The 22,476-nt window shown below is 35.1% G+C and overlaps 1 protein-coding gene across 2 annotated transcripts in view; it reads right to left on the reverse strand.

Moving 5' to 3' along the window:
* The window catches only part of asap3 (ArfGAP with SH3 domain, ankyrin repeat and PH domain 3), a 45,750-nt gene that overhangs the window by 12,930 nt on the left and 10,344 nt on the right, over window positions 1-22,476 (reverse strand). For both annotated transcript variants that reach the window (NM_001365099.1, NM_001365098.1), the window contains 9 exon segments: window positions 573-682; window positions 875-961; window positions 2,636-2,711; window positions 3,006-3,091; window positions 5,167-5,290; window positions 5,435-5,484; window positions 7,343-7,417; window positions 12,081-12,226; window positions 20,871-20,943. In NM_001365099.1, coding sequence (NP_001352028.1) covers window positions 573-682; window positions 875-961; window positions 2,636-2,711; window positions 3,006-3,091; window positions 5,167-5,290; window positions 5,435-5,484; window positions 7,343-7,417; window positions 12,081-12,226; window positions 20,871-20,943 — 827 coding nt within the window.

Consider the following 22,476-nt stretch of genomic DNA (forward strand, 5'->3'; position numbering starts at 1 on the left):
ATTGTGTGTAGCATTTTTAGGAAATAAATTAATCTAATCCATTTTGGAATAAGGCTGTAGCATAAAAAAATTTGGAAAAAGGGAAGCGCTATGAATACTTTCCGGATGTACTGCATGTGAGCTGTATGTTGGACTCTGAGGTTTGAAGAGAGTGCAAGTAAGACTGTAGTGCAGCAGGAGATTGAAGCACATTTAATAGAAAACATCTGTGTGAGAGGAACACTGTGACAAAAACACACAATCTCGGCTGTGGGCCTAAAGTCACAGAGCTCAGACTGATGCTTTGTGCTGCTAACAATCTCCATAACTCTCTCAGGATATTATAACTCACTTCTTCATTCAGCTTTAGGATAGGGGCCTATATTTCACTACACACACTGAGAGCTATGTTTCCAGAGGAACACAGTCACCCCATGTGACCAAAAGCAAACAGGAGCTGAAAACTGCATCATGTCTGGAAAACCTTGGACAAGTCCAGCTAATAAATAAATAATTTGTCTGTTGTTGTTGTTTTTGGAATGGGTTGTGACCTTTTCAACCTTGAGCCGAATAGACAGTAGTGTGCAACTCACCCATCGCTCTTTTTTAGAAGGAATCCTGATTTTTCTGTGCCATATTTCTTATTGCCTTGAGGCTGGTGGATACTGTATCCATGACCGGAGTTCTTTCTGTTCAGAAAATCCTGTTATGAAACACAAAACAACATCTCTATTGATTGTTGTCACCATTATAACAACCGAAACCAAGGTAAAACCAATTTGGCATATATAGATTAACAGTTTTTTCCCCATCTGACTACACATCTTAGGAAAATGCACTATTTTGAATAAGATGTGGTGCATTCAAGGAATTATTTTTTAACTCGAAGAAATACCTCTTTGCCATCCACTTGTAGCTGTGTTCTAAGTGAGTCTCGCAGTTGAGAGAGCTGCTTTACTTCTTCATCCTGCTCATGACGAACCTGTGAACGACAGAATTATGAATAAGCGGCTTGTTTTTGTAAAAAATTATGTGATCTCTCTAGATGTTAGTTAACATACATTAAAAAAATTATTAATGGAACAATTCTAGATGACAGAAACCACAGCTCACACTGGAACACATCTATCCATTTTGTAATGAAGCCCAGGACCAAACCAACCAAGCCAGAAATCCTGCATTACTTAAAACCAGCTGAAATGATGGCTTTGGCCCAGAGTACAAATTTCCAGCAATTTCTTTAACCAATTTCAATCAAAATACTCTTATAAAAGGAAATTCCTCTGGGAAAGCTGGATTGTGGTTCTTTCATTTTTGAGTTTCATTTCCTTTAAAGTCTTGATTTGTAATGATCAAAGGAGGACATGTTCTAACAGGAGCAATGTTATTTCAGAAATGTATCTCTAAAACCAGTTCTGTATTAAAACAGTGTCATCTCAACATTTAATTCCACATGTCCCATCCTGCCTTCTGCTCATAGGAACAAACAAGCGACAAACTTTAACACAAGAAAAAGAGTAAATGAACAGCATTATTGTGAGTAACATTCACTCTTAACTTGATCAGATCTCTCTATAACCATGACCAGACAACACTTGTGAAACAAGTAATGATGCTGCTGGGAAATCAACTGAACAAATGCTGAAAAATAATTGTTTTAAAACAGCTTTTGGTTCATTCCCTGAAACTAAACTAAGAACTAAATGAACATAAAAATTGGATACAATAAGTATTATAGAGCAGCTAGGTAGTGTGAAGTTTCTCGGTTTCTAAGGGTGTTTCCTAACTCATGAGACTACACGAGTGACTGATTTTTGCAATTGTTTATGTCATTGCTCTCTGCAATACAAAGGATGAATTATGGAAAAAGCATAGTTTTGTGTTAGCATTTTGCTAAGCTTGTGCTATACTTTAATCAGCAGAGAGAGAAAGAGAGAGAGGGGCTGACTTAGAGTGCACAAAGTTCCAAACCCCATTTTCTTATAATTAGATTTTTAATTCAAAACCTCATTTTGTGATGTTTTTGATTCATTTGGAAAAACTCTAGTATATATAAACTGTCCTAAATTAAGGCACATTCACTTGAAATGACTGAATTGACCAGAAATACCTATGATTACAATAATGGGGTACGGAAAATAAACTATTCAGAAAATAAAAAAAATCTTATCCCAAAACACTTATTTAACACTTATATACGACAAATGTAATGATAGATTTTACAAGAAACAGTTTTTTACTTAATGAAACTGATGCTTTTACTTTAGTAAAGTCACCTGATATTCATTAGAGAGTAATTCAGGGAATCTTTCAGATACTGTATCTGCTAGACCAGTCATGTATAATCAATGGTAAAATCCTACGCATCTATGAAAGAAGTTTGGAGAGTGCTATTTCATCAGGTTTTGACTGCAATGGGTCATATCTAACATAAAAACAAGCTATTACAAAAAACAAAATGTGTGCATGTGTCTGTGCACATAATCCAACTCTATGTATCATCCAAAATAAACAAGATAAGCCACCGTATCTACTCATCACCTCTCAAAAAACACACAAAAGCAATCAGCCGAGTTAGAGCTGCCCCTCATGATTCAAAGTCAAATTGTATGAGCATTTTAAGAAATTTTCAAGTGTAAGTGTACAAGTGCATTACCGTATGTACAGAGGCTGCCAACTTCTCTACAAATGGACCAAGATTCTCTGCAGCCTTCAGTCCATCTTGGAAAAAGCTGAAAACACAAAAGCAGCATTTAGATGTCTAAAATGTCAATGACTTCAATATACACACAGAGCCACAGAGATTCAATTATATTGCTGAGCTGAGAGCAGAATTAATCATCTTTACAGTAGTTATACTTATTATTTTGACTCAAATGCTGAACCCAGTGTCATAACAGGCTTTAACCCAGAGTTAAGTTTAATGTGAAAAGTCTAGTTTTGCACAAAGAGAAACAAATAAGAATTGGAATAATCTCAAAAGGAAGCTGGTGCTTCTGAAGCGTCTGAAAAAGATTTAGACGTACTTAAGTTGGGCTTGAAAGTATTTGATCAGACCCTGCAGCAGATCTGGACCTTGACGAATTTTCAGCTCCTGAATCTTCAGCAAATACTGTCAAAACAGACAAGAGATAGAGAAAGGGGAGGAAAATCATGTCAGCGTTCAAAGGTCAATCCCACTGTTGTGTCCCAGCATTATGATTCCGCACAGCAAAAGTAGATGAATTCAGCACAAACAAAGATTTAACATTGGGAAAATGTGAGATATTTATATCAAATGTTAATATGTTATTAAAGGAGATATAACATGCTCACTTTGCCCAATATTATATTAATCTTAGTAGTACTGCAATCATTTTTTCTTTTAACAGTCTTAAGTTTTTTAATAATTTTAAGAATAATTCATAGCTTTCCAATCATCTGCCATGGGCAGAGCCAAGGTGAGAAATCACAACAACAGTCAAACCTCAAAACCTATAAGCAATTTCAATTGAATAATTTTTACTTAGGTTGCAGACATCTTAATACACAGAATTACTAGCAAAACAAAAAATTTGCTACGTAAAATGTATGCTGATGTCTATGGAATAATAATAATTTTACACACTCTTACATGCATGATATTTACATCAGATAAGCACTGTTTGGGTAACTAGAAAGTTTACTCTATTCTTCTACCAGTTAAACAGACTATTAGTTTCAGGTAGTTTCGGAGAAATTGATCATTTGACGTGTTCGAAATTCAGTAGCTCTAATCTCCATTGCAGTGAATGGGGCTAGGGCAGGTCAATAACTAGACGTGTGCCATAGAAACTGAAAAGTGATGAGTTGTACAGACTCATTTAAAACGTATGTATGAAAGGGTTAAATTAACTGTGGCTAAACAAGATTGGCCTTTCATTACATTCAAAAGCACACTCTTTGGGACTCAAGCAATGTTGTAAGGTGACAGGCACACTCTCGCACTAGTGCATACCTCCCAACATTCGGATCATAAAATCCAGGAGATTTTATCAGAGGGCGCGAAATGAAGAGCGAGTGGGGGGGTTGGTTGTGGGAGGGGGGGGGTGCAAACTGAAGAGCAGGGAGCGGGTATAAAGATGGTTGCATGTTGGGTTGTGCATGGGTACTGAAACAAAAAGCTAGGAGATGGCAGGGCAGGAGATGGGTCTGAAATACGGGAGAACGGGAGTATTGGCAGGTATGCACTAGTGACGTATGCACTTGGAGAATAGGGATTTTCTGCTCACATTAGGTAAAAAGTAATCTCTTAATTCATTACGACCCAGAATGAAGATTTTTTGAAAAAGAGAATGAAGTTAGTACTATATATGATGCCATGATGTTTTAAAATCAGATTACAGATTTTGCAGTATATTTCAACTAAAATAAATCATCTAATGGCTAAACTAACCAAACTAAAACTAAATAAACTAAAAATAATTCACTTTCTATAGGTTAAAGGGAACAAAAGAATCAAATATTGCTTAATCTTATGTGTTTTCTGTATCTAAGCAATCCAGTCCAATAGATACAACTGCAGCCTATGCATATATTCATATAAGAAGTTTCCAATGTTAATAACGGTCACACGCTTGGTCAGTTTTGGAAGAAATAACGCATGTCTCCACTATAAAAAGAGAGCAAAGTGGAGACATCTGGAGCTCTGTGGTTGAAAAAGGGAGTGCTGCAGGACACTGAAAATCCCCCTTTATTTCTTTATTGCTCCACTTCACTTTTTTCCGTATTCTTTCTATTACCACAGCTAAGTTCAAGCAGCGTAGTCCAAATTTCCCCAGTCCTGCTAACTGACACATACACATGCACGTAATATATAGAACTTGAACATGTTGCCATTTAGACATGTGGTGTGAGGTCATCATCATTAACCACACACACACATGAACACAATGTGGTCTCAAATAGAGCTGTCTCTTAAACACTCCCCACAGCTTCTCGGTTTTAGGTAACTTCAGACAACACCACACACTTATTGAATTTACAAAGAGTGTTTTCATCACAAAAGAGAGTTTAACAAGCTGAGGTAACCCATAAACGACCCGCTGAAGCACACACATACAGCTGTACTAACCGCACTTATTCTTCCTGAGACGCAAAACAACGTGGTCTTGGTCAGGTTAATTTTGCAGATGTTTCATAGTCTGTTAAGCGAGTGCCTCCAAATACCTCACACATCTGCAGCTGGAAGTTCCTTCGTTCTCTTTCCATGTCCTCCGCTGTGTCTGTCATGTCCAATCGGATCAGCCCATGCTGTTTCTGTTTCTCCCTCCTTTCTTTCTCCAGCTTCCCTCTGAAAAGCAGAGTGAAAATTAATGGGCAAACAGGGAAAAGATCATAATGAAACAGTAGTATAGCTGGCGGACTTGTCTTTCAGACAAAGTAAGTGGTGGGTTTTTATCAAATTTGAAAGGACAGATTTGACTCAGAAACTCACATTTTAGCATCATAATCCTTCCAACTTTTCTCCATCTGTTTTTTCAGCTCCTGATAGAAGATAAATATTAAGCAGAAGGGTTAATACAATGCAGATATACATAAATGAAATGTACAAAAGCAGTCTACTGTATCTTTTGACACCAAATAAGTAATCAGATTTGGACATAAAAAGTAATTTAATGTAAATTACAAATATACACTCACCGGCCATTTTATTAGGTACACCTGTCCAACTGCTTATTAATGCAAATTTCTAATCAGCCAATCACATGGCAGCAACTCAGTGCAATTATGCATGTAGACATGGTCAAGATGATCTGCTGCAGTTCAAACCAAGCATCAGAATGGAGAAGAAAGATGATTTAAGTGACTTTGAATGTGGCATGGTTATTGCTGCCAGACGGGCTGCTCTGAGTATTTCAGAAACTGCTAATCTACTGGCATTTTCAAGCACAACCATCTCTAGGGTTTTACAGAGAATGGTCCAAAAAAAGATATCCAGTGAGTGGCCGTTCTGTGGGCACAAAAGCCTTGTTGATGCCAGAGGTCAGAGGAGACTGGTTCGAGCTGACAGAGAGGCAATAGTAACTTAAATAACCACTCGTTACAACCGAAGAATGGAGAGAAAAAAAAAAAAAGCATCTCTGAATGCACAACACGTCCAACATTGAGGCAGATGGGCTACAGCAGCAGAAGACCACACTGGATGCCACTCCTGTCAGCTATTAAACAGAAAAATAAGGCTGCAATTCGAATAGGCTCACCAAAATTGGACAATAGAAGATAGGAAAAATGTTGCCTGGTCTCATGAGTCTCGATTTCAGCTGCAACATTTGAATGGTAGTTTCAGAATTTGCCGTCAACAACATGAAAGCATGGATTCATTCTGTCATGTATCAACGGTTCAGGCTGCTGGTGGTGGTTTAATGGTGTGGGGGATATTTCCTTGGTACACTTTGGGCCCATTAGTACCAATTGAGCCTTGTGTCGTAGCCACAACCTACAGTACCTGAGTATTGTTGCTGACTATGTCCATCCATCTTTCACCCACTTTACTCGTCATCCGATGGCTACTTCCAGCAGGATAATGCTCCATGTCATAAAGCGTAAATCATCTCAGACTGTTTTTTTGAACATGACAATGAGTTCACTGAACTCAAAAAGTTACCAGATCTCAATCCAATAGAGCACCAATGGGATGTGGTGGAATGGGAGATTCGAATTATGGTTGTGCAGCTGACAAATCTGCAGTAACTGCAGTATGCTATCATGTCAATATGGTACCAAAATATTTCAAAATATTTCCAGTCCCTAATCTAAAGTCAAAAGGGCTCCAACCTGTTTCTAGTCATTTGTACCCAATAAAGTGGCCAGTAAGTGTATTTATAAATATTTCAAACTGTACATATACATATTTAGATATAAATGTATAAACATTCATAATCAATAAATTAAAAATATCAAATTTATGTCAAATTAAGCAAACCTTTTGGAACAAATTTACCCCAAAACAACCACACACTCAAACACCCAGTACACACATTAAAAAAAAAACATTCATAAGCCACTCACTGGAAATTAATATTGTGAAAGCAATAATATCAGGGTGTGTATGAAAACATGATCTCAGAGCCTGCAGTGCATCTCTTCTCATCATACTGGTTCAACTCATAAAGAAAGGTGTGGTGCAACTATTGAGTTTCAGACATTAGAAAACACAATACTCCCAAACAAGCCACAAAAGCCAAAGATAGTTACAGCACTTAATCCAGTGAACAAAGCAACATACTTTTGTGGAGTCTACAAAGAAAAGCATTTAACTTCTTGACTCTTATTGCCGCTATCATTTGGTTACAAGATGACGTTTTTGAGGCATTTAGTCTAGTTTGACAACAAGGTGACTCACCAGCCTGCTGTCTCTCAGCTCAGACTTCAACACGTTCTCGAGAGGGAAAGAAATGATGTTGTTTAGGTTTTGCACCTGCAGAAACAACAGAAACAGCACATTCATTCAGGCACACAGACTCAAGACCAAAGAAACGGGTATGGAGAAATTATAGAACAGAAACAGAATCCAAAAGAAACCAAAGAAACTTAAAACAACAGCTGAAAGTCGACCAAGACACAGTGCAGATGTTAATGTAAACTCTAACTCACTTTTTAGAGTAAGTGCTCATATTTTTACCTGTTAAGACAAAACTCTCCCTATAAAGTCTAGTCTGGAGGCTCAAATACTCTCAGAACATAAATCTGGATTTTAAAAATGCAAAGATTTAAACTGTTTGAGATTTCTCCTCGGCCAAGCGCACTAAAGTGCTGTGCAAATATAAATCTTCCTTAGGAAAGAATGTGGAAGAAAAACCCACTTTAAGGTTGGAGAAGAATCAGACCAAGAGAGATTAATTTTAGACCAGGAGCAGCCTTACTGGACATTTAACATTTCTGTCGCTTTTGTACATTTTTCAAATCATCATTTAAATTTAAAAAGTAGTATAAGCATTTCTCAAAACAAACTGTACAAACTGCAAAACACAATGGACTATACCTGCAAATGACAGTGACTTATTTCAAGAGTTCACACTTAGATATTGCTTGATAATAGTAGCAGGTTTGGCATGCTGTCCCGAGAGAGAACCCTAAGCTCACAGATAATTGAGCCCAGGGCTCCCACCTGGTCGATGAGCATGTAAGGGGTACGAAATCAGGTAGGTCTCGAGATCTCCCTCTAATAAAGGAGGAAAAGGGGGAGATGGGGTGGATGGTGGGATTTTTCAGAAAAACGAAGATAAGGCAGTAATACTATATGGGATATTTATAGTGAGCTTGGATAAATCTGATTGGCTCAGTAATGATTACGGATGGGAGACTAGCAGCGATCAATCATATCACGAGCTTCTCCCGAAATTAGTTTGTAAACTTCACTTAAATCAGATGTTTATCTCTCGAAAATATGTATGTTAATAAACATATCAGTGCAATCAAAATAAAAAGTCATTGTATCATTGTTCAAAAACAAGATGCTTAGTCATTATTTCAATATAACAGTAAACTCTGTTGTAAATCATTTGGTTGACGGTTTACTTTACTGAAACATAGATGGCTGCACTTTTTACAAGATGTATGCTGTACATACATTTACATTTTCAAATGTACACATTACAGCATGTGAGATATTGATTGAAAGAGACTGGATATGATTCACTGGCAAACTTTCACAAACTACTGATCTGAAAAATAAATAAATAAATAAATATAAGCACAAGCGCAAAATTAGTGTAGAAAGACACAGAAAACATGATGAATTGCAGTGCAGTCTGTCACAACTGGTTTATCATTGGTTAATCTACATTCTCTTCATAACTGTAGTGAAATTCAAGATTCACCTGCACATTTCATAGCAAACTCACAGAACTGAGCAATGCTTGGTCAACCATTTTGTACTCAATGACTTATATCACAGGTGTCAAACTCGGTTCCAAAAGGGCCGCAGCCCTGCACAGTTTAGTTCCAACCCTACTTAAACACACCTGATCAAACTAATTGAGTCCTTCAGGCTTGTTTGAAACCTACAGGTAAGTGTGTTGGAGCAGAGTAGGAACTAAAATGTGCAGGGCTTCGGCCCTCCAGGAATTGAGTTTGACACCCCTGACTTATTTGATGAACTAATGACTAATTGTTTTGAGCGCTAACACTTTTGCACACTAGAGAACTATCCAATACATTTTGATCAACGTGACATATGTAGGATCACATAGGAAACCCCATAAAAATGTACATACTCATTTGCATACATGTAAAAAAACAAATCCAACTTGTTCAAATCAACAAGAAACTGCTGTTATGATGTGTACAAGTGACTATATTGTAGTTTTGAATAGTTTCTGATCTGAAAAATGGACCGATTGTAAATGGAAAAACCTCATTTATTTTGCATACATACTTTCAAGATCAAGTAGATCCCCATCAATGTCAAATCTATATTTTTTCACAGATAAACAGACAGACAGATATATGACATAAACACTATGCACGTACATAAATACATTTCTCAGACACTGTCAACTTATAATGTTGCTGATTATGGATTTACAACCTTGCAAAATGAATGTTACATATATAAATCTTCATGAATTTGAATAATGATTTGACCCTAAGGGAAAGTTATGGCCCTCACTCAAGGGCGCTAAATCAAATGGAGTTTATTTTCTTAGCAGTGTTTCTGTTGTATTTTTTAGGCCGAGGTTCCTTTCCCTGGTGATCATTTGATTGACAGCTCAGTGGTCAGACGCTCTCCATTCAGGCTCTCAGGCCTGGTATAAATTACATCACCATGGAGACTATCGGTGGGAGGGTTCCGGGCGCTGTGGTTTGAGGGGCCCTTGCCTGCAGCTGTTGAACCCCCGCTGACACATATACACACACATGCAAACACACACACACACAACCTCTCCCAGTCCCCTGTGTACTTTATACAGCTGGAAGTCTGCTGTTTCTTATTCAGAAATAAATATTGAGAAGACAAGCTGCACAGACATACACCCAAAGGTGCTTTCTGAATAACACTGGCTAGTCAGACAGTAAAATAACCGTTTCCTCTCATTATTAGTGGAAAGATCATAAATTACACAGGTGATTTAACATTTACACTCAAATGTGTTGCACATGGAAGATATTCCTTTCTGTTACGCCAGGTATTAAGATGTGTTTTGGTCAATCTGAAGACAAGCAGACACATTACTGTTGACACCTGAGGTTGTAATCCATCTCTTTTGTCCCCTTTCAATAATTTTCCAGACTTCTTTGAGAGATAGGCAGGCACAATTTACATATGAGCAGCAGCTTTCATTTCTGCTAATACTCACAAAACTATGCAGAACAATGAGTGTCTATATCAGAATCATGACTAGTAAGTGAATATTGTCCATTTTATTAGGGATGCACCAATCGACCGGAAATAAACACAGAACTAATCATTTTTGGTTAAAAACGGATGATCGAAAACCAGAGACTTTTTGCTTTCAGGACGGCTGATTTATGTCCGGATTTCCATCCAAACTGCAATGCCTGCAAAAATGTTATACTACAAAGTCTATAAAGGAAATGTAAACTGAGATCAAAGAACACTAAAGTCAGAAAAACAATGCAAACATACAGAAACATGCTAGCCCTGACAGGCTTTTACAGTCTGAATAGAGATGACAATGGTGTCAAACACTCATAAAAAAGTATGAGATGCAATCAATTGAAAAAATCTTTAACCTTCATTCATTTCATTCTTCCATGATTCCTTAATACTTTCAACATTAAATACTGTAGGGATCATATTCATGTGCTTGGCTAGTTTTCGTTAGCATACGGCTCATTTAGGTGAACACTTGAGGTATGTATTTCAAAGTCTAAAGCTTGAGTAAACATCTATACTAAATGTTCATGGGCTTCATTCAAAATAATTGTGCATCAGAATATAAAATTGTATTTATTGTGTGGATTAAAATAAGTTAGTAAGCTGTTTAAAAACACTCACTGGGATACATACTGTTCATGATGAGTGAAAATCCTAAATATTATTGTGTGGGGTTTTATTAAGGCATTTGAGTGAAACATACTGTCATAATAAAAGTTCAGATGGTATGTTTTTTTCTTAGATTAATGTTAGCCCTGTATAATTCATATTAAACACAATCAGCTCTGCTTACAGCTTTAAACCAAGACAACACTGTTACTTCTATAAGCACCTCCTGCTGGAGACAACAAATTTCCATTTTTAATCAGCATTTATACAGTTTTAGGTCTGTAACAGGATGTTTTATGTATTTTTTATTTTACCAGGTCAGATTGATTGATCTGTTTCTTTCTGTTGTGTTCTGTTCCATTCTATTCCGTTCTGTTCCACTCTGTTCCATTACACTCTTTTAAGTTCTGTTCTGTTCCATTCTATTCCGTTCTGTTCCACTCTGTTCCATTACGCTCTTTTAAGTTCTGTTCTGTTCAATTCTGCTCTGTTACACTCTTTTACGTTCTGTTCTATTCCATTCTCTTCCGTTCTGTTACATTGCATTCTATTCTGTTCTGTTCTGTTCTGTTCTGTTCTGTTCTGTTCTGTTCTGTTCTGTTCTGTTCTGTTCTGTTCTGTTCTGTTCTGTTCTGTTCTGTTCTGTTCTGTTCTGTTCCGTTCCGTTTCGTTCCGTTCCATTATATTATATTATATTATATTATATTATATTATATTATATTATATTATATTCTTTAACAGTTGAAAACAGAAAATATATCTGTGCTGTTTAAAGCAAATGTTTGTAACGTATTTCTCAGTGCATTACTAACATGTTGCAGATTTATCTTCCACCAATACATTTTATAAAGTCACACAAATGCCTCCATTTATAATAGCAGTAACTCTAATAGGAGTGTCATGATGGGAAAATTAACTGTAAGCTAACACAGTAATTACTAAGCTCAAATGACCTATTGTAATGTGATAGCTCAGATGTGGTTATCAAACTATAATCTCAAATGAGCCAAATAAATCAGACCATCACTACATAAAAGGTTTTTATTACTTCATTTGAAAACAAGGAAAGAAAATAGTCAGCATCATTGTGTTCAGTAAATATAGTTGACCCTTGAGATTTTGTTTTGCTCACCAGGTTTTTGAAGAGTGCAGTGACCTCTCGTGTGAACACAGCCAGGTTAAGGAAGCCTGTGGAGACCTCATTATTGTCCTGCGACAGGTGACTGTTGCCCAGATTCTCCAGAACCTCTGTGTACTGCTCCTTATTCTCCACATGATCTGGCAACACAACATCACACAGTTAACAATCGACAGACACCCCTGTCATTGACCTTTCTGCAGATAACAGGACATACCAGAAGTCAAATACAAAACTGTTTGCAACCTACTTTTCTTTGATAATGTGACACAGGACACTTGCGAAACAGGATACTCAATGAAAAACAAATGTAGGGTGGAACATGCTTTTATTGATTAGTAATTGTATTTGGAAAAGCCATTTAACCATTTAATGGTTGTGGTCGTAAGATTTAGTTTTTTTTTTCTTTTTGTTAAATTGTATTATTATTATTATACAGGCCTGTAGCCAGCCTGATGAAAGCAGTGGTTCTTTTTTCTCGAAAGGTGAACTTTTTAGCAGTTATTCGCCTCATTTTTTATTTAATTATGAGGTTTAAATACTGCATTTTAATGACATCTTAAGCTCTTTTTTGTGTAAATAGTTTGTCGAATGGTCATCATAACAACACTTTCTGATGTACCAAAAAATTTCCTTAAAAATAAAAAAACATATTTTAAATTATAGCTATGATAAAAAATTACTAATTTATTACATGATTTATCATTAATAAAAAAGGAATTTATTTTTTTAATATTAAAAACTGTAGCTTATGTTTATTTATTAGGCAAATAACACTCCGGCCAGCACATTCAACTTTCCTCAGTTATAATTTGGCCATTTGAATAAAAAATAAACTAATAAAAAAATAATAATAATGTAGAGCTACACAATTTTTCTAGATTTTTCCCTTGTAAAAAAAGTTACATTGAAATTCCATGGATAACAATAGCCCAAGTAGAATTAAAATTACCTTAACAGGGTTCCCACTCTTTCATGGACACCAAATTGAAGGACTTTCAAGGACTTTTTAAATCACTAATATTTTAAATCGAGCACCTATGTAATTTAAACCCCTAGCATGTAGTGCTATGAAAGTCCTTCCTGTACTTAACATTTCACCTACACTTAATATTGGCATTCAAATGTCATAATAATGATGATTTTGATGTCATTTTTAAACAGTTTGACCATTTTAAACAACCGTTTTAAAGTCACGTTCAAAGAACTTTCATACTTTTTTATTGTTCTTTTTGAGTTCATTTTCGTCAGATTGTATGTTTTCTAGCAGATGTTGGACTCGTGAAAAATAATTCTTAGCATTGGCCAAAACTGATTAGCCAACAGAGGATTTCACTTGGTCTTAAAGCCCCCTTCAGTGGGTTATTTTCACAATTTATGAAGGAATAGCTGTCAAAATAGGACAAATGTAGGGGAAAAATTCTGGACCATTGTCGGTGGGGGGTGGGTCTTTCGAACCACCCGAACCACCCCGGCTATAGGCCTGTTATAATTATTATTATTATTTATATGTAGGATTTCATCGAAACTTCGCTCATCAACACATACAGTTGAAGTCAGAATTATTAGCTCCCTGTTTATTTTTCCCCTAATTTCTGTTTAATGTATTTCTTTCAACACATTTCAAAACATAATAGTTTTAATAACTCATCTCTAATAACTGATTTATTTTATCTTTGCCATGATGACAGCACATAATATTTGACTAGATATTTTTCAAGACACTTCTATACAGCTTAAAGTGACATTTAAAGGCTTAACTAGGTTAATTGGGTTAACTAGGCAGGTTAGGGTAATTAGGCAAGTTATTGTATAACGATGGTTTGGTCTGCAGACTGTCAAAAAAAAATGGCTTAAAGGGGCTAATAATTTTGACCCTAAAATGGTGTTCAAAAAATGTAAAACTGCTTTTATTCTAGCTAAAATAAAACAAATAACACTTACTCCAGAAGAAAAAAATATTATCAGACATACTGTGAAAATGTCCTTGCTGTTAAACATAATTTGGAAAAAAAAAATTTAAAAAGAGAAACAAAAATTCAAAGGGGGGCTAATAATTCTGACTTCAACTGTACAAAAACATGTGCATATACACCTAAACATTACTCACATATACACCAATATATAAATGTGTTCATAATGCAAAAAATTTGTCGCACAACATTCATATAAAAAAGGATGTAATTACAAACATTGTTATGGATGCAAATTCGATGTAAAAATATAGACATACAGCGCTCAGCATATACAAGTACACCTCACAAATCTATCTTTTAAATTCATATTTTTAATAGGAAGCTATATTTGTGCATTTACATTAGATTAGTCAGTATTGAAGCCAAATCTGGAGCTTATCTAACAAAATAATGGTCTAAAAACTAGTACACCCAAATGTAGGTTATAGAAAAATATTAAATACAAATGTTAAAAAGAAGAAAAATTTACAGAAGTAAAATTGAAACTTTGTAGGTTGTGATTTAGTTTTGTATTATTTGCTTGAATTTAATTGAATTATCTTTAATTTCAAAATATGTTTGGTGACTAAAATATTATTTTAATAAATATATTAGTTTAATTAATCTGTTTTGTTTAAATGCACCAAAATACATGCACCATAATACATGTATTATAATACATAAGTACACATCCAAATAAGCTCATGATCCTTCAGAAATCATTCTAAAATGCTGAGATAAGCACAGTCAGACATTAGACAATTTTCAACAGTGATAAAGTTTATTCGGTTTCTGAAACCGTGTGATCCTACAAACCTCACCGCATGATCAAATGAATAGAGGAAAACAGGATTTTGTGAAAATGATAGCAGCTGAAGCACAGCGAGCTCCTGGCAAGAAGAGTGAAATCACCACAGGCTCAGTCTGCACTACAGATCAAAGAGCTCTCAGCTCTACGGCTAGAAAATAAACAGGTACACTGAGATGGAAGATAAAGCAATGTTAAGTCATCTCCACTCATGATGATCACAAGTATTGTGCACACATTCTGGGCTTTCCAAGGGAACATCGCTGGAATTAGCATATATCGTGTTATAGACATGATGTGCGCATTCTCCTGGACTGAAAAGCACAAACAACGTTCCTATCCAGTGATCATTGCCCTCTCCATACTATGGGATGGGTTAGGGCTTTGACTGGTTTATCAGGAAGTTGCTCAAGGAAAAACAAAGACACAGATGCAGGAAAAGTATGTGCTTTTAAAAAATAAAAGTTTTGTACCATTAACATTTAATTTAGCTACACTAAATATTTTTATACAGAATGTGAACACAAAAATGAAGGATAACGGAGAATGAAGATTTTATTCTAATTTAAATCTATTTGAATGACACCCAAAATAAACAAGATAAATTAGCATAAAATACTAATAGCAACCAGTAAGAAAACAGTAACTCGAAAGTGGCTAAAAATTCGAACCTCTTAAAAACAAATCGGAAAGGTTATAGTATCTAACGTTTAAAATATGGATAGGATGACTTATTATTTAAAACTACAACTGGACAAATGCCTCCAATATTGTACTTTTGCTTTTACGCAAATGTAAACTGATCTTTATATTTATTTGTTAATGTGACCTGTAAGGAAATATGTGACCAGCCAAGTGTTCATTTAAGTTCTGATGTGTTATGGTATTTTTATTATGTTTTATTTAATATTTGTATTTTCTTTTCCTTTATAATTTTTTTTTTTTTTAAATAACGTATAAATAAGAGAAATCAGCATGTTTGAACATTGTTTATAAATCTGATAATGTAAGAACTTGTATGACTTGAACTTGTATGACTTGAACTTGTATGACGATGAGTTAAAAATAATACAAAAACTAGACACAAAAAGAGGAATTTAACATTATTTCAGAAAAATTACCAAAAATTCGGGGATTTTTATATATATTTTTCCCTCTTTTTAAGTTCAGTCAAATGTCTAGCTGACACTTCCTCTTTCATGGAATCCAATCAACTGTGTTTTCCCACTTACTCAAACAGTACTGCACTTTACTCGCAGACGCCAAACACACTTCCCTGATCTGGAAACAGTTTAATTCCCTCAGGCATCTGTGAGCACTTTCAGACACACAGCTTTAATTTGTATTGTTAATTCATTTCTTGACATGTCTGAGAGCTGATTTGTTCCAGAGACCATAGGGGAAGCCCAGTGAACCTTGAAGCAGATCTTGTTCCCTGCTTTTTAGAAAAAATGACCCCGATATCAACACTTAAAAGAGCCTGCCACATCTGTGTTATTGTGAGCATGTCTTCAGCAGCATTTAGTTCACAGCCAGCGGTTCTGTTTTAAACTATGACACTGTTAGGATGCAGGCAAATGCAAATATAGACTAAATAAACAGCTCTCTGAATGACCTACTGAGGGTTACCTGTAGTGAATTCATTCATAAAATACATTCTGCTTTCAATTTCATTTTATCTGTTTTATGGTCCATCAGTTACATTAAACAAACCGAAGATTGATTTTGCTTACTCTAAAAACACGCAAATAAAAACTAAATAGCCACAATTCAGTTTTGTTTTGGATACATGGTATATTGCTAAACTCAAATTCTTTGTAGCACATCGAAACCCAACAGCAGAAACACCAGATGTTGCTAAGAAATGTTATGCCATTAAACATTTGCAAAAGACACTAGTGTAATAATTGTGGCGAGTCGGTTACCTATAAAATACTAAAGATAAATTAAATTAAAACTATTTCTCAAAAACAAGTAAAATTGATGGATTGAAAAATACGGTAAACAACTTGATTAAATGGCACATTTAAAGGCCCAATATGCTTCAAGCGAAATTGAAATAATAGATTAACTCTTATTTTGAAGAAAATTAGGGTAAAATGAAGTTTCCAAGGGTTATTCAGCTACAGAGGTGATCATTTTTGACTATTTTACATTTTTGAAATTTAATAATTTTGTTGAAATTAAACCCACATATCTACAGGGTTTCTGCAGGTTTCACCAAGCCAAATTTAAGAGTTTTTAAAGGCCATTATGAATAAAGTTTCAGACTTATCTGGGGTTAAACACTAAGCATTTTTTCTGATGGCCAATGGAAAAGATTTTTAATGGTCCCCTCCAAAAAATCAACTTTTGTTATTTCTCAGCCACATATTTTAAATAATATGTCAAAACAAGCCAACTCTGGTTGCTTACATAGACTTTAAAACATTGAGGTAATACATTTTATTTTTGTTAAAGGTTTTATTGAGATGTGTTGTTGGTGATTAAATGTGTTAGCCTGGTTGGAAAATTAAGACCTGCTTAAAATGATTTAAGACCTAAAAGACAATATTTTAGTGGATTTAAGACTATTTAAAGCCTAAAATTTAGTTTTCGAAATTTAAGACTTTTTAAGACCCTGCAGACACCCTGATCTATAATACCCTGACTTTTCCTAAATATAAGCAAACTTCCTTATAACATTGCTATTTTATAAAAAAAATAAAAATTTGAGTTATGAGTATTTCTAGCTTTAAGTACACTAGCGGTCAAAATGCATGCATTTCAGTAGCTATGTTTCCATCCACCTATTTTAATGCGCATTTTGGATATGTGCACAAAAAAAATCAGTTGATGGAAACGCCAAGATGCACATAAATTTTGAAAATGTGCATAAATAACACGTGCATAACCGAAATGGATAAATAAACTTTTTATTTAATAAGAAAAAATTAAAATGCATAACCTATGATGGACACGCTTTTACCAAACAAATTCCAGTATGCGCATTTCATGTGATTTTGTTGTAAGAGATCATGTGATGATAAAAATGTGTGTGAATGGATAAACCAGCGGCCATTCCAAAATGCCTGAACTCTTTCAGTATTAGTGTTATTATATTATTAATCACCTTCAGAATCACGAGCATCTGTGCTCACGCCTTCAAACGCCACCGTGTGTTCACTGTGTCGGCATCGTCTTCTGAGGCGCTAGTGATTTATTAAATAAAGAAAAGACTCACGCAGCTTCTCCTACTGCAGCAAATTCTGTCTTTACTGTTGATATTTGGCACCAGTTAATCAGGAAGTGATGATGTTGTTTGCTTTGACTCATTGGATGGAAACCCTGCAGTATTCGCATGTCTTTTATGCGATAATCCAGTTTTGTGCATAAAGTTAAGTTGCATTTTAGATTAGAAAGAGTTACTTTCTGCTACTTTTCCATGTGCCTATTAATATACATGTCTCTGTTGCCTAGCAACTTACTGCTAACAAAAACATGACTTTCTGATAGCAAAAACATAACTTTACTTCAGATACGTCTTTCTAAACAGCATATTTAGTGGCGTGAAAAAGCCTTCTCCCCTTCTTGTGAAAGTGAAAATGAAAGTGAGGCGCAGACATTCGCAGATGGTCTAATACACATTTATAGGCTGCATTACCAAAAAGATCATATTTTTAGGCTGATAACTTAATGAGATATGACAACTGACATTCAAAGCTGAATTTTAATGTATCTCAGTAAAAGCTTTAAATGTAAACATGATGTGACAACATGATGTCTAATATGAGAACAATCAGAATGGCCGCTGTATTAATACTAGTAGTTATAGAACTCTTGTAGTTCCAGTTTTAAAACATCTTAAAACTCATATTGATCCATGGTGATAACTAGTGATGAACAATTTAAATAAAATCAGCTGTCTATAGCGTTTGTAAACCCTAACCTTAACCCTAACCTAACCCTAACTGAAAAATGTATTTATCAGCATGCGGAGAAGTTTTTCAGTTTCCAAATATAATGCTTGTGCACATCGCTATACTTTTATAACTGCTTTGTTAATGTTTCACTGTTACTATTTTTAATGCAAAGATGTTCCTTATATCGCCGTCTTTGGTTGTGGCTGGAAGGGCATCCGCTGCCTAAAACTTGTGCTGGATAAGTTGGTGGTTCAATCCGCTGTGGTGACCCTAGATTAATAAAGGGACTAAGCCGAAAAGAAAATGAATCAATGACGATGATCAATAACAGAATATCACTGCTCAGACATTTCAAACTTTTTCCCCTCAATGAAAAACATGAAACAACAGCTGAGAGTTTATCGGGGCCTTAAAACCATCAGGTTCAGATCTCAAACCACAATTATGAGCAATAGTAATCATGATGATGGCTGCCTTTAAAAACAACCACTAATAGATCTCCACAGACTCCTCCTCACCAGGATTAAAAGTAAAGGAGATTAGTGAAGAGTAGAAACGGTTTGATGAAGGAGGAGCTGATAAATATTCTAGCTCTGAATCATTATTATATGAAAACAGCAAAACAGCCTTTATAGCTTCGCACACAAACAGACCTACATCCTAGCACAATGAGAACGGGGTGAATCAGAAAAAGTGTGGATTTTATCAGGTTCAGGTTAGGACTCACTCATAAATTAGTGCGTTTATCTCCACCACAAGCTCACAGGGGCAGGAAACTGAGGCCCCGCAGTAGTAATGTTACCGGAATGGGCCATCTGATTTCAGTTAGAGAGAGTGAAAGAGGAGGAGATGATGTGGGGTCTCCTCCTCTGCGTTTAGCTCAACAGTGACTCACAGAATTGAGAAATGGGGCTTGTGCCCTCAGAAACGAGAAGCAGGCAAATCTGAGACTCACTTCCCAGAAACCAGAAGCATTCCAGTCAGGATTTTGTAAGTAAGCACAATATAATGTCATAAAATGGCCAGGTTTGAAAGGCAGCAGATGTTGACAACATGCAGTTGAACCCCCCTGATGTATTTGTCTACAGTAAAGACACCAGTGATGAAAATTTCTAATTTATCTATATGATAAAGTTTCTTAGTAAATCCAGCCAAACTGCTTTCATAGGTGACCATGTGCATCAGGAAGGATAGTCAAAATAAGGCACTGAAACTGTGTTTGACCTCATTAGGAGAATCTGGGGTTTATTTTCTATATTCTAGAGCCAATCTGCTCTTTATTTGATTATTAAATATGAATTGCAAGTCTAGAAATGCAAGTCTGTGTCACAATTTCTGTCATCAATCATTTTTAGGACACAGAGAGAGAGAGAGACAGAGAGACAACAACAGATCCACATACTTCTCTAATTTCCATATAAATACACCATATTTTACATCTATAACAAATACAGAAAAATTGAGGCATATCAAAGAACAGAACTTCAGTCTGGTATCAACAGCAGCAAAGTATATACTAGCCTGTCATGAACAGAGAGTCAGCCAGCAGTCAAAACTAGTCAGAAAAATTATTACAAAACATCTTGATGATTATACAGGTGTGCATTGTATTTTATTTGATATTTATCAGTATTAATAATAATGATTTAATCTTTTTAATAATCATATTAGTCTTTTTTTCTTATTTTTATATGTATCAAGGTTCTAATTTGGTGTTTTTGTGCTGGTATTTGTATATATGCATTATATCATTTTTTTATATTAAAAATATTTTTATATTATAAAAGATTATTATAATATCTTTTTTTTTTTTTTTTACAATTTTATTAAATGTTTAAGCAATCTGCAATGCTTTGGCAATACCTGACAAGTCATACCAAAACAATTTTGAATTGAGAGAGACAGACAGAGACAGGCAAAAAAAAAGAGAGACTAAATGCTGTCACTGCATTCAGCTCCAAAACTTCCGGACTCTATTTATTCCATTTGTGAGCCTTCATATTTTGCTGTGAACAATAAGAGCCTATGAAGCCGACAATGGTGACTTCCACTGTACTCGACAAAACAATTAAATAAACAACCAAAGCTAAGGAACACTAGAAAAGTAGACCACACTCACTCAGTCCAGAGTTGTGGATGGCCTTCACGATTTTCTTCATCTTCTGTAGGGACATCTGGTCCTGCTCTAGGGACTAGTGCAAGACAACAGAGAAAAAAGAAACACATTAGAATGAAAACGATCAGATACTCTGCTCAAATTAATCATTGACAGAAACACTAATATATTTAACTTGTTGCATGGCAACACCTAACTATTTCTAAAGGATAAAGAGCAGAATGTTTGTCAATGCTGCCATGATGATGTCAGAACAGGTAGACTGTGAAGAACAGGTGAATTAAACCTTACGAAAGACAACAACACCACCTCTTAATGACTCAGAACAGACACTGTTTACAGTAAAGAATGACGTGCGAGTAAAAAAGACATGCCTCCGTGGGAAAAGAGTATGAGTTTAAAGATCAATATTTTATGGAGATAATCTTTAAGTTTAAAAATTAGGCCTGTAGCCAGCCTGATGAAAGGGGTGGTTATTTTTTTCTCAAAACGTGGACCGTTTTACAGTTATTTACCTTATTTTCTATTTAACTAAGTTAAGTATTTATACTTTAAATAGCTAGTGCATTTTAGTGATATTTTAAGGACTATTTATTTCTGGATTAGCTTGTCGGGTGGTCATAACCATATTTTTTTATCTACCAAAGCATTTCCTAAAGATTTAGAATACAGGAATATGAAAAAAAAACTTATTTATACATATTGTTTTTTATCATTTATCATTTGGAAAAAATCTGTTTAAGTTTTAAATAAAAAACTGCCTATTAAGGCAAATTATTGACAATAAATAAGCAAATAACAAACTGGCCAGCACATTAACTTTCCTCAGTCAGAATATGGTCACTTGAATAATAAAAATATACGCATAATAAAAATAATAATAATAATAATAATAAATGTAAAGCTTCTCAATTTTTCTGCCTCTGTTGAAAAAGGTTTCAAATTTCATGGATCCAACAATAGCCTGATTACTATTAAAATTAAGATTATCTGCTTCAAAATGTACTTTTGGTGCTTGGACCTTTTTATTGGTCATTTCATCTTTCAAGATTTAGAATAAAAGTTAGTTGTAAAATGTTTTCTCTATTAAAAACAATACAGTAGGTCAGTGGTGAAAGATGACTTTACTTATGTCAGTTTATTCTCTGCCTTAAAGCCTTCTTTGAGGAGTTATTTTCACAATTTATGATGACATAGCAGTCAAAATAGGACAAATGAGCTCATGTGGGACAAGTTCAGGACCTTTGTCAGTAGGGGGTGGGTCTTTCGAACCATCCAAACCCCCCTGTCTAGAGACTTGGAAGTGTACTTTGTACACTTTAAATTAGAAGTATTTTTTATTCTCTGCTTAGAATGTAAAAATACTGGAAGGTGAAATTTATAAAGGAGTTTCAAAACACCTTGACTTTGTGACATTATAACATACATTATTCACACTTCTTGCTGTCTGCCAAAGACTGTTTAGTCTGATCAGTGCTTCATAATTCAGTGTCAAAACAAAACTGTTGTACTGTTCTGTTTTATTTCTGTCTGTAGGATTTTGGGCAACATCCCAGACACATGGGCTTATGGGATCCAGTGACGTACGTATAAGGGTGCATTTCCACTG

This window comes from Danio rerio, chromosome 17 (genome assembly GCF_049306965.1).
Source record: "Danio rerio strain Tuebingen ecotype United States chromosome 17, GRCz12tu, whole genome shotgun sequence".
In the NCBI taxonomy this organism is placed as follows: Eukaryota; Metazoa; Chordata; class Actinopteri; order Cypriniformes; family Danionidae; genus Danio; species Danio rerio.